Source organism: Rutilus rutilus, assembly GCF_951802725.1.
Source record: "Rutilus rutilus genome assembly, chromosome: 14".
NCBI classification, from domain to species: Eukaryota; Metazoa; Chordata; class Actinopteri; order Cypriniformes; family Leuciscidae; genus Rutilus; species Rutilus rutilus.
In genome coordinates, this window is record NC_140219.1 from 34905127 (window position 1) to 34919453 (window position 14327).

At 38.4% G+C, this 14327-nt stretch overlaps 2 protein-coding genes across 3 annotated transcripts in view; one reads left to right on the forward strand and one right to left on the reverse strand.

Moving 5' to 3' along the window:
- The first annotated feature begins 2369 nt into the window (after nucleotides 1–2369).
- On the forward strand, nucleotides 2370–6735 carry nkx1.2lb (NK1 transcription factor related 2-like,b). The gene is made up of 2 exons (XM_084430041.1): nucleotides 2370–2700; nucleotides 4711–6735. Exons 1-2 carry the CDS (start codon nucleotides 2385–2387, stop codon nucleotides 5367–5369), a joined length of 975 nt encoding a protein of 324 aa, XP_084286167.1. The 5' UTR covers nucleotides 2370–2384; the 3' UTR covers nucleotides 5370–6735.
- An 888-nt stretch (nucleotides 6736–7623) lies between these two features.
- The window catches only part of uvssa (UV-stimulated scaffold protein A), a 42619-nt gene continuing 35915 nt past the window's right edge, over nucleotides 7624–14327 (reverse strand). For both annotated transcript variants that reach the window (XM_084430163.1, XM_084430164.1), the window contains exons 13-14: nucleotides 8127–8316; nucleotides 7624–7990 (exon numbers count right to left, since the gene is read on the reverse strand). In XM_084430163.1, coding sequence (XP_084286289.1) covers nucleotides 7897–7990; nucleotides 8127–8316 — 284 coding nt within the window. In that variant the 3' untranslated portion in view covers nucleotides 7624–7896. The remainder of the gene's footprint in view (nucleotides 7991–8126; nucleotides 8317–14327) is intronic.

The window sequence follows — 14327 nt, forward strand, 5'->3', positions numbered from 1 at the left end:
CCCGTGCAGTTGTTCTTTTCCTCGTCTCGTGTGCGTTCACAAGCCCTCGCGCTGAGATTGAAATTCTCCTTCTCATTACCAGTCTTAATAGACTCCTTCGACCTCATCCCACACTGAGATACCATCTGATCCATAGAATTAATTAATTATAGCCCAAATATTACAGATTATTAAAAATAGCATAAGTAATAGTGTAATATCTCAAGCTGTCGGGTTTAATAGTCAACATTGTCTTGGCAGCTCTTATCAGTGGGAGACACCCGGTCAGAATATTGATTTCTAGTCGTTTTAACCATCATCTGCTGTTGTGATGGAGAATTGTCAGGCTTTTACTGCTCTGTGCTCATTTAAAATCATTAGATTGCTTCTGACGCGTTGACTAAAGCTGTCTTTCTCCCAGAGCACTGGAATATTTATATACTGTGAAAACTGACAAAGAATGTGCATGTGTTGTGCCAGAGGAACAAGAGCTGGAATAGTCAAAAATAACATCATTTAGTGCCCTAAAAATCTGCCACGAAACAGCCTTTTTTTCATCTGCCACAATATCTGCATTATATAAATGATCCTTTTCTGAAAAGATTTTGTGCTGATGCATTTAAACCAGTTGAAACCGGAGAGTTTTTAATGATCAACTCGACCAGACTGAAGGAGATTGGTCAAATGATCTGGAATATGTAACTGATTTGTTCTGACATGTCAGAAGTGTCATGTTATTTAATTGTCAATAATGAATATGTTATTATGGTGATTTTCCTCACATATGATGTAGGCTGAAGCAGTGAGGAACTTGGTTCGATGTGAATGGGACAATTTACATGCAAATTATTGCGCATAATATGATTAAATTGCCAAAATCATGCAACGGGCTGCTGGGAGGGAGTTCTTTAATTACAACGGCAATTCGCCCAATCAGCTGGCCGAACAGACACATGAATTGAGTGTTCATGGATAGACATAGGCTATGAAGACATCTACTTTAGGGCTGGTCTGGTTTTATAAAGTTGAACTTATTGTAACTTCAGCGTGGCATGCGCGATGCGCGAATATACGCGACTGTTAAAGACGTCCGTCTAGCGCTTGTTTGTGTAGAAAAATAATGGAAAGGTGTAGTGTAATAGAAAACGCGTTCTGTGTGAACCTGCAAACACAAGGTTTCGTGCTGTAAAATCTGCATTATTTAATCAGCTTGGGATGATGCATTGGGATGATATGTAGATTTTTAGAATTTAGCCTACAGTCTGGAGAAACACTGTGTTTTTGTTTTTTTTTTTTTTTTGGAAAGATGAGATTAAAAGTTGAATGCAGCTCTTCATGATGACGGGATAATCATCTTCATCCTCACCGCTGATCGTTTTACCTATTATTTAGTGCAACTCTTAATTAGTTGCTTCCAAGGCTCATTGCCTTGAGTGATTGCGAAGAACTGACCTTTCATGTCGCACATCTGAAGCAAACAGAAGATTCAGTTTCGTCACACTTCTGTGGTGTTTTTCATGTGAACTACAACATTAGGATTTTCACTCGAGGTTGTTAGAAATTCAAAAACTTACTGCGCTTTCTTGTTTTTTTGTAGACTAATATAGAAGATAATCAAGTATAAATGTACTTTTAGGGTGATGATTCTAGACTGTGATTGAAACAGAATGCATGTTTATATATATATATATATATATATATATATATATATATATATACAGCCTATTTATATTCGTTTCTATAATAGGTGTATGTTTGTGATTTTGTGGTCAAGTGCATTATAAAGACTCGCTGCTTTCAAGTGTCCCGTTCTCTCCTTAATTTCTCTGGAAACAATGATTATCCTAACCTTAAGCCATGCAGTGCGGGAGATGGGAGGGAGAAAGTAAGGAAAAATAAGCCTATTTAGTGTGTTTCCAGTCCAGTGCTCTCGCTGACAGCTGTGTATATCAGGGGCCACATCATCGCTCACTCTCCTCACACTCCTCACACACTCCAGACGGAGATAATAGGCTATTAGAGGCATGGGATTAATTTGTAGCCAATTACCACTCACAGTGGAATATGAATGCATAAATAAGCCACGGCCTGTGTCTAAGTTTTGGCGAGTGTAAAGGGAAGGGGAGGGAAGGGAAGCCAGCTGCGCGCGCGTGTGCGTGTGCGTGTGTGTGTGTGACATAAACGCGGGGTGTCCTGAGGGGACGGTTCAAACCCAAAAAGGACCTGAGCAGGGGGACATCAGCATCTCCAGCTGGATCAACTCCTGACCAGCATCTTACAGACGCGTTTCAGCAGCATGTCTCGTGTTGAGTAAACAGCAGAAGTGCGAGAGCTGGAGAGATATGAACCGGGAGAAGGAGAAGACTGGAGACCCCACCGGAGTGATCGTGGCCCCGCAGGACGGCATGGACGACGCGCTGCCGGTGTTTCACTGCGCCGCGGGGAGAGACGCGTTACCGGCGGACAGCAGAGACACCTCACCGAGACACGAGCACGAGCACGAGCCCGCGGGCGCGCCGCCGACCATACACCGGACCACGTCCTTCTCGGTTCTGGACATTTTGGACCCCAATAAATTTACTAGTAAGAGGCAAGCGCCTAACAGGACAGGTTGTGAGTTCATGTTTGGTGCGGAGAACAGAAGCGAAGACTCGAATCACACGATCGAGCACAAGTCTTATCAGGAGGACTACGACTGTAAAAAAACTGCAGGGATTTTGAGTAAGTGACCGTGGTTATTCCCCTTATTATGGTGTGTGTGTGTGTGTGTGTGTGTGTGTTCAATATTATGTTTAACATGACGCGTTAAAGTAGCATACATAGTTAATAACATGGACATTCTTTTTTCCCCCAAGAATATTTAGGTTCAAATTATTGGAATCTTTTATTAAAAATTGTAATGCGAAATGTGTAAGTGAAATGGGTGTTTTAGCTGGACGGTCACAAAAGTTTTTCGCCGTTATAACACACTTTTTTAATCACTTTTATCCTGTGGTGTGTCAAATGAATTTATAAACGTGCAAATATTTCATGCCGTCTCATAATTATTTAGGACATCAAATAAAAACATTGTTGATTATTAGATTGAGTATAGAATGCCACTGCTTGAAATGTCCTCTACGTTTTAGAGCAAAATTATTTCTTTATTGTTAACAAATGCAACTTGGCCTTTAGCCGTCTTCTTCTTCACCTGGAGGTCCATAAAGAAGGACTTTGACTAAAGTTTATTTACAGAACTAATTAAACTAGTTTTGAAGTAATTACAGTCTCTATAAATGGCCATTTTAAGTCTTTCACGGTTTTGATTGAGTGGTTGTTGTGAAGTGAAAGAAAGTTTTAATAGAATTCGGCTTTTCTTGAGACTGGTGGAAACTTTCACTAAATGTTTGTCACTTGGCATGTGTGTGTGTGTGTGTGTGTCAGGTAAACTCCATGGTAAACTATATGAAAACAACCCCTCAGACGAGTCTTGTGATTAGGACTGCACTTTTTAGTTTTTTGGGACCAGTGATCGATATCACCCTTAATAAGTATAATAGGCTTTAATCTTGTAATTATCCGAATTTTACCTCTATAATTTAGATGTTGAGAGAGAGTTTGCAAGCTGCCTGAAAGAGATATACTCATTTCTATAATAGGATATCGACCAGATCCTCCCCATTATCCGCGTCTTTACGCAGAGACCTGCCTTAAATTAAGCGCAATCGAATGGCTTTAATTGTTTTTTGCTTTAGATGTGTTAGCGCTTTGTCTCGAGTCTAAATGGTGAAAACAGAGAGCGCAGTCTTCACGAGGATCGTCTTATCTTCTGTGCCTGTGTTTGCAAGGACAAATATGTGTCAACCTCTATGATTGATCGGAGGCCGCGCGCGAAAGCAATTCTCAATAAACAGTAATTGTGGGCTGCAATAATTTGATAAGGTTTGTGCTGTTTTTAACAGCCGCTTTAAATGGTTGAGTAAATTGAGAGTTATCGATTAGTTGTGATTTAAGATGTCAAGACGAATTGACACGCCAAAGGAAGTGGCATCTATTCACTCACTTCATAAACGAGACAAAAAACGCTCATACAGAAATAGCAGCTTTATTTCAATTCAATTCAATTAAAAAAAAAATCATTCTGTGTGTTTTTTTTTTTAAACTAGTAATGCTGCAACATAATTATTTAAATCAAAAGGTCCATGCATCTGTGCGACAGTTTATTTCAAACATTTAGGAAGAAAATATTTTTGCGCTAACCAGAGGACAGCCAAAGAAATTTTAGGACAAAATAAAATATAATATTTTAGAATGTTTTATTTACACTTAAAATGAAAGGTTCTTTATCGGCATCGATGGTTCCACAAAGAACATTTAACATCAGTGGAATCTTTCAGTTGCACAAAAGGTTCTTTAGATTATTAAAATGTTTTTCACACTAAGAAAAAAAAAAAAGGTTCTTTTAAGAACTGATCACTTAAAGATTCTTTGGCGAAACAAAAACTGAGAAAGAAAAACAAAAAATCAAGAGGGCCTTTATTTTTAAGAGTGTAAAAGGGCAAAATAACAACATTTATAGCTACTTACTAAAATGCCTATTTTTTCCTTCCCCGTAATAATTTATCGAAATTCGGTGAACCTGTTGGTGGAGACACATCCATGTCAGTGAGTGTGTGTGTGTGTGTGTGTGTAGCTGTGTGATTCACCTGTCCAATGCAGGAGTTTTGACGGGTGTTTTGGTGTGTTCCCCAGAGGACGGGTTCGTGTTCCGGTCAGATGAGCGCGAGTCTGACGGAGAGCTGTGCAGCGAGGAGAGCGCGCTCACCGGGAACAACGACACCGAGTTCGGGCAGCACGAGGACGACGACTCCATCAGCAAGAGCCCGGACGGACAGCAGTCGCAACAGTCCTCGACAAACGGACAGAATCACTCGGCCAAGCCCAAGCGGAAGCGCTCCGGTTCGGACTCGAAGTCAGGCAAACCCAGGAGAGCCCGGACCGCGTTCACGTACGAGCAGCTGGTGGCTCTGGAGAACAAGTTCAAGTCGACGCGATACCTGTCCGTGTGCGAGCGCCTGAACCTGGCGCTGTCCCTGAGCCTGACGGAGACGCAGGTCAAAATATGGTTTCAGAACCGCCGGACCAAGTGGAAGAAGCAGAACCCGGGCGCAGACACCAGCGCGCCGACCGGCGGGAGCGGAGCAGGGCAGAACGGGTCCCTGAGTCCCCTGAGCCCGTCCCCTCCTATGAGCGCACACCTGTCCATGCACACCGGCTACCCGGGCCACGCGCCCGGAGGACTCGTGTGCACGGCGCAGTTGCCGTTTCTGCCGGGTCACGCGGTTCTGTCGCCCTTCATGCTGGGCTCGCAGACTTACGGCGCGCCCACGTTTTACGCGCCGCACTTATAAGAACAGAATCACGGGAGGAGGACAAAGAACACCTCTAACTCGAAGCACTATATTCTCTCACACGCGTGCAAAGACACTCGATAGGTTTGTGATGGGAAGCGAAATGTTTTTCAACCTTTGCTGCACTGTGGCAAACCCAGAACTCAGTTTACGTGCTAATAATTAGATTTCGAATTGCTTCATTTTGATAAAATGTGAATATTTCTCTAGGTCAGACTGTAAATATTCAGTTATTATGAAATGTGTTTAGACTTTAACTTTGAATGCAAATGTAGTAGGGAATAAAACGGTATGTATCGAAACAAAGAATGAGATTGTTGGACTTAAATCGTGTACAAACAAACATAGGCCTAATGAAAAGTTTATCTTGAGTTGTTTTTTTTGTTTTTTTTTACTGTGGGCCACATGATTTAATTCTGAAGTTGCATAGACTATGCTATTATTTAATTGTTTGTCTCACAATTAAAATGTTGAAATGAAATGACTAAGTTGTCAACTATTCCGTTGGCATAAGGCCGCTTTAACGAATAGCAGGAATACATCGCGTTATCATTTCAAAGTTTGAAACCATTGCGTGTAATTATTATGGAAATATTGTGGTCGACTGAATTTATTTGAACTTAACCTAAAAAATTTAATGCGATCTCTTTTTTTTAAAGCAGTTTTAGTGCAAATACAAGAATAAAATTCGGTTCCAGAAGGTTTAAAACATTCGAATTCGTTTAGAATATAATGTAGAAAATGTTACATTTTACATTCTAAATATTTACGGTCTTTTTTTTTTCTATTTGAGCACTAATGAGACATAATGTCCTCTTTAAATCGACTTATTGATTTGAGAGTTGCTTAAATATCAATAACGATGTCAGCTGATGGCTTTAGAAGGGCAGGTGAAAAGTAGGCTACTAAAATATTTCGATCGCAATTTACAGTTTATTGTTCGTTAAAAATATTGTTTTGGTCAATTAGGCTATTGCTGTTATTAATATATTTCCGTGTATTAATTCAATTCATTCGATTGTAAATGTTTAACACGGGTCTCTATTAAATCGTTTCTGAAATCTGCGCACTTTTTGCGATATTAAAGAGTCAAACACTTCGAGATGAAATCGTCAAATATGCGGCTAAATGTCGCGTGATTTCCAGCTTCACGCGATTGTTTTCAGTGCATGCTTTGTAGTTATTTTGCTTCCTTAATATTTGAATGACATACAATTTTACATTACACCCATGTGTATACCAAACTGTTCATTTAATCAATTATAGCCTATTCCACAGGATAATATTGTTAGCGATTTTTTTTTAAATGAGTTTTGCGTCAAAATTGTAAATGATTCTAAATTCGTTACTTCATTGTTTTTTTCCAATATAGTTTCGTGGCCAGAAATATAAATACACAATTTAAATGGCTGCTAAATCCAAATTTTCACAAGTTTACTACATATTTACTACTACGTATAATTATAATTATTAGGCTACAATTCGTTTTTTATTATGAGCTATTATAAATAATAGGTCCGTGTGTTTTGTTTTGTAGCTTGTGATGTGCATTTCACAAGTTTACTATTATTATTATTATTAAAACAATTGAAATCTTTATTATTAACTATTATAAATATTATAATCACAATGTGCATGTGAAATAACTATAATTTTTATTGTTATATTGCTGACATATGAAAAGACGGACTCGTTCATGATATTTTTACATAGATACAGGATTATTTTTGTCCGATTCGCGCTCGTTTATAAATCATCTTATACATGTTTCTATAGGCTATCTCTATACACAAGTTTGATTTCCGCTGCCGAACAAACGCGCGTGAGGAATATGAGCTGAAGATGGAGGAAAACAGGGTTTATGAGCTGAAGATGGAGGAAAACAGGGTTTATGTTTCTGAAAGAGTGAAATAAGCGAAGCTTTAAGCCAGTTTCCTTCTATCATTAGAAATGTCGTAGTTTTCTACAATGCAGTGTCCTGTTGAATTTAAATGTTCAACAAATGATGCAAAACTAACACAGTTTTCCCGCTGTTTTAAAATGACAGTCACCTTGTGAATAATTGACCAAATGATATATTAATATAATTTCTACACATATGATCGTAATAAACAGTTGCAGTGAGTGTTTCAGCAGGTCTAATGGATCAAGGGGAAACTGTGAGTATACAGTGAGACTGAAGAACATGCGAACCTTTATCATTAATATATCAATCTTCTCCATTACAAATATAAGAAAATCCTCAAAATACATGTTTGCTGTGGGGCATTTTTAATATTTACAACAAAGGAACCCTCAAGTGAAAAACAAGTTTACTCTATTAATATTCAAATACGACACATTAACAACACACTAATGTTTTAAATTCTGAAATATATAAATATTACAATGTAGCAAACAATGACAAAAGTTGGATTCAAAATTTAAATTAGTTATATTCCAGGCAGATACAAAAAAAAAAATCATAAATTATTAAAAAAAAAGACAATCTATGACATCTAAAGTTCATTTATACTGGTGTGAAGCCTCAGTTCAGAGCGTAGTTAAACTGATTGGCAAATTTGTCATGTTTCCTCTTGTCCATCTTGTTCATGACGTCCGTCACTCGTCTCATGGAGCTCCTGTGAGGAAAACATGCGCTTGACATTCAGATTATTCAGATTACTGAAATGTTCAATACACATGTACTCGTCTCCTAATATAAGACACAAATATGAGTCCTTTTTAGATTTGAATCTTGAACATCAATGCACTCACTTGTTGAAGACTTTCTTCTCTAATCTGGAACGAGACGTATTGGCATTTTGCTTCAGGTCTGTAAGGTTTGGGTACTTTTTCCTTGACTTCCCCTTTCCGCCCTTCTTCCCCTTCCCGTAAGTCCTGGATGATCCCAGATCTTCTCCGGTCGCCGCCTCGATGTCCCTCATGAGCTCTGGGTCTCTCCAGTCTGAAACAGTGTGAGGATGCTCACTGTATGCCATCGACACACACAACACACGTCTGCCATCGACACACACACACACACACACACAACACACTTCTGCCATCGACACACACAACACACTTCTGCCATCGACACACACACACACACACATACTTCTGCCATCGACACACACACAACACACTTCTGCCATCGACACACACAACACACTTCTGCCATCGACACACACACACAACACACTTCTGCCATCGACACACACACAACACACTTCTGCCATCGACACACACACAACACACTTCTGCCATCGACACACACAACACACTTCTGCCATCGACACACACACACAACACACTTCTGCCATCGACACACACACAACACACTTCTGCCATCGACACACACACAACACACTTCTGCCATCGACACACACACACATACTTCTGCCATCGACACACACACACAACACACTTCTGCCATCGACACACACACACACACACACACTTCTGCCATCAACACACACAACACACTTCTGCCATCGACACACACAACACACTTCTGCCATCGACACACACACACACACACACTTCTGCCATCGACACACACAACACACTTCTGCCATCGACACACACACACACACACGACACATACTTCTGCCATCGGCACACACAACACACTTCTGCCATCGACACACACAACACACTTCTGCCATCGACACACACACACTTCTGCCATCGAGACACACACACACACACTTCTGCCATCGACACACACAACACACTTCTGCCATCGACACACACAACACACTTCTGCCATCGACACACACAACACACTTCTGCCATCGACACACACACACACACTTCTGCCATTAACACATTATGCTGTGGAATAAAGATCTGATCACGGCCTCATCCTCTGCGTTTGGTATTATGTGTGTGAGAGTAATGCATTCTTAACTTGACAGTGTTGAAAAAGATAAACCTATAAATGCTGATTCGGTGGTCAGGAATAATTTCTTGTTATTATCATGTTGAGAAGAGTTGTGCTGCTTAATATTTTTGTGGAAACCGTGATACTTTTTTCCATGATTCTTGACGAAGTTAAAAAGGACAGAATTGATTTGAAATAGAAATCTTTTGTATTATTATAAATGTCACTTTTGATCAATTTAATGCATCTCTGCAGAATACAAATATTGATTGCTTTTTGAAAAAAATATTGTAAAATTTGAATGATAGAGACAGACAGATATATAGATATATATATATATATATAGATAGATAGATAGATAGATAGATAGATAGATAAGTAGACAGACAGACAGACAGACAGACAGATAGATAGATAAAGTAGATAGATAAAGTAGATAGAAAAGTAGATAGAGATAGATAGATAGATAGATAGATAGATAGATAGATAGATAGATAGATAGATAGATAGATAGATAGATAGATAGATAGATAGATAGATAGAGATAGACAGACAGACAGACAGATAGATAGATAAAGTAGATAGAAAAGTAGATAGAGATAGATAGATAGATAGATAGATAGATAGAGATAGACAGACAGACAGATAGATATAGATAGAGATAGATAGATAGATAGACAGACAGACAGATAGATAAAGTAGAGAGATATATATATATATATAGATATAGATAAGTAGATAGATAGATAGATAGATAGATAGATAGATAGATAGATAGATAGATAGATAGATAGATAGATAGATAGACTATAAAAAGAGTAAAAATTAAAGTGACACACAAAATGTGTATTTAAAAGGTAAAGCAGGAATATCTGGAATATTGTCCAGGTTTAGTAACGGTTCCTCTCAGTTCTCCAACGCTTCGTAGATCTGTCTTGTGTGAGACTCGGCACTCAGAATCATCAACTCTTCATTAAACACGTCCCTTACCGGCGAACATGCATCTCGCAATGATAAAACGGTAGCCGTTAAATTATTTACAATCTCTAAAGTGTTTAATTGCACAGAGCACTGCGCTTCATCAGTCTGAGGAAGACATGTGACCAACTAACAGCGTTTCAGAAGAACCCGAGGAGCGCTAGCGGGATTAATGTAGCCTTCAGGCTGAGGAGGAGGAGGAGGAGGAGGAGGAAGATGACGGGGTTAACTTGAGCTGAGCAGCAGGACTCACTCCTCTGTCAACAGCTCGCATCTGCAACAGCTGCACAACACACACTCACACACACACCAGTGCTACAGATAACACACGTGTGGAGTCCTGCTCTCTGGGAGGCTTGCACCTTCCTCAGAAAGGAAAAGGAATACGCTGGGATCAAAGTTAAGTTCAAGAAATAACAAACTCATCTTTCGTTTTCTATGAAAGAAAATCAGGCACTTAAAACGGAAGTGAACGAGATAATTTTGTGGAGGACAGAAATGCATAAATATAAAGCTTATACTTTTATAAAAGCACTTTCATTAATCTTTGTGTTATTTCATCTCATTTTAGGGTTTATGGCAACAAAGTTGTAAAATTGCATATAACTTTACTCAGAAAAGGTTATTAATTGATTTTTCATATTAACATGCGTATTGTTTACATCTTGTGGCTGTAGGCCCTACTTTAGAAACAGCGATTATTTTAATTAGTGCTGGGCAACGGTTACGATTAATCACATCCAAAATAAAAGTTTGTGTTTACATAATATATGTGTGTGTAGGCCCTACTGTGTATAACTATTTTGTATATAAATACACACACACATGCATACAGTATTTAAGAAAAATGTGTTATTTATATTTATTACATAGCTTGGTTGCGAAGTATAACACCGTTGCCATGAAAAACAGAGCGTTGCTATGGACTCGGAACGGACTATTTTCTTTAGCGAAAGCAATACAATCGTTTTTAAATCAATAAACTCCTTTTTAAATCAATAAACTCCTTTTTAAATCAATATGTTGTGTCAAATTATTGATTTATTTGGTAGGCAGTGACGTGCGGTGATGTCTTAAAGAGGCTAGGCACTGAGTTATGAAAGCCAGATTACCTGATTTATTGTTTAGGCTAATAATACATAATAACAGTAAACGTTACGCACAAGCGCGGCATATCAAGAAATGTACAAATCAGGATGTATATCGCGTGTATTCTCTCTCTCTCTCTCTCTCTCTCTCTCACACACACACACATACACACATACATACATACACGCACGTCGCACACACACAAGCGCGGCACACAGGCACACACAGCTCAGCATTAGAATGCAACCATTCTTAATCCTTATTGTTGCACAGCGGCCAAAAGTAAAAGTAAAATCACACACTGCTCAACAGAATATGAAGGCAAATGGCTTGCATTAATTCAACCATATTTATCAATTCAATATTAAGCCCAAAATAGTTTTTGACTCACCAATCGGTAGATTTGTAGCCTAAGTTACATAAAATTCATCCACAGCCCTTTCCTCGTGAAGACGTCGATCACAGCTTTGTAAATCTCGTCTTTACGGGCCTTCAGTTTGCAAAGTCTCTGGCACTCAATTTAAAACATTTAACTCTGTGATGACGGCCTTTTAACTCGGGTGCACTGCTGTCATTTTGGCTTTGAATTTGGCGCGGGGATTAGGCATATGGGCTAGCTGTGGTGTAACGTTAATGACGTTAGCTGCGCAAATGTCCAGTAATATCTCGATTTTAATTGGTCCATGTCTGATATGTTACGGAGATGTTACGGGCATACCATATTTACGTCCAAAGGCACAGCAGAGTTGTGCTTTTTGACGTACATGTTAAAGAATACAGGATCGAAGTGCGCATGCGCAACATGGGTTTTTCGCTTGCCGTCTGCAATGAATGGACAGTAAAAGCACTGCTTATTCTACGATTTGTTTTTTATTTGATTATGCGTAACTGCTACATTTGTCATCATAACGTCTAAATAATTGGAATAACACACATATTACATATATAAATCACAAGAATAAACAGTAAAAATACAAATACAAGTTTATTATTTAATAAACAATTTTATTTTTGAATTTTGGCAGGGTAGGCAGTGCCTAGTTTGCCTACCCAGACCGCACGTCACTGTTGGTAGGTAGCCATGTAATAAGCGGGATTAATGAATAGCGAGGCGGTTGTTATAGTGAATAACAACCCCTTCAGGCTGATTCAAAATCCCTCCGCTTCTCGTCCATAGACAGTGTTCTCGTCAGGGTCCAGTTCAGCCTGTCAGGGTTGTTATTCGCTATAACAACCGCCTTGCTATTCATTATCCCGCTTATTACATGGCTACCTACAAAATATATTTCTACATTATCCCTTACATAAAATATTTCTATTTATATAAAATATAAATTTTGTATAAATATATATACAGTATATACATGCAAATATTTCTTAAATATACATGCATGTCTGTGTGTATTTATCTAATTATACACAGTACACACACATATGTAAACACAAACTTTTATTTTGGATGTGATTAATCGTAACCGTCGCCCAGCACTAACTATAATGTTTCGGAGTTCCCCTCAATCGTCTCACTGCAACACATTTTCTATAGGAAAGGAGGGACAGGTGTAAATTAATTATTGCCACATTATGCAACAAATGCTGTCGACTGTTCTTAACCTATACTGAACCTACAGAACCAGAAACAAGTGTTCGTCCGACACGTTCCTTCAAAAGCATTGGCCACTGAAACAGGATTAGTAATTATTCCAGCTCTAGACACACTTACCATTCAACTTACTTTCAGATAGTCGATCTTCAAGAACTGAACTGACCAAAGCTGTAGCAATGGTGACAATACAACATACTTGCCTTTCCTGGAAAAGTGTTCATATGAAACCAAAGTGAACTCAGGCACAATACTTACAAACTGTAGTCCATACTGATCCATTACATTACACATTTAATATACAATCTGACTACTTTTGAACGAACTTGTTTATCATATTGATTTGAATATGATTTTCTTGCACCATATACTGACATAAAACTACAAAAAGAGAGAAAATACATTCCATCTTTGTTATCAACAACATAAAGTCCATTAAACATTACATTACTTCAGGGTTTCCTCTGGGTTCACGGAGGAACGGCAAGGGTTTGTGAGTTTAATTAAAGGATATTAAGTGATCATAAAAATGTGTTTGAAAGAAAAGGGTTTCCAAAGACATAGCAATACATGGTTAAATGACTCACTGAGTGATAATTCAAATAATAACTAATGTGTTCATTAGGAGTCTGATATGTAATGTTGCAAATGATCTCTGTAAATCCAGTGGTCAAATGTAATTATAGACACCTATTTCACAAAACTAGAAGACTTTCTGAATGTGCATAAGCAATATGCTTTCTTAGAAAGGAATATTTAAAAGAAGGGTTAGACTATATTTTAATGTGTCCTTGTAACAGTGTAACTACATGAACTTACTATAGGGTTAAGATCAGGATTAGGGTTTGGTTGAGGGTTAGTTGCATGTAATTATGCCTAATTTATAGTTATTACTATAGTAAATACATGTAACGTGTAACAACGACACATTACAATAAAGTGTTGCCAACAGAAGAATTGGGGAGACAATAAATTATGAATGAATTAATGCCATTGTGTGAATAATATGTAATCATGATTTAATCAATAAAAAAGTAACTGTAGTCTAATTACAACTAACTAACAACTTAAAGTCCCCCTGTGGTGAAAGTCCAGCTTTTAATGTTGTTTATGTGTCTATGTGGTGTTTTTAATATGCTTTAAGACAAACCATGTGTAAGTTCATAAGTCGACACCATTGCTGAGTATTTCCTCCTTAAAACTGCAGTGAACCAAAGACAGTCTCAAACACACGCTTTGAAATCGCTGGTGTTTCTGACGTCACAAACTACCTTGTAACCAATCAGATCAACGTGTGATCGTCAACCAGTGGATCTCTGAGCTGAGTGAGTGAGTGGAGGCGGGGCTCATTTGCATATTCATAGAACCGCGCATACTAAATGAGGCAAGGGTGTCGAGTTACATTCAAGCTGTTTTAAGGCAT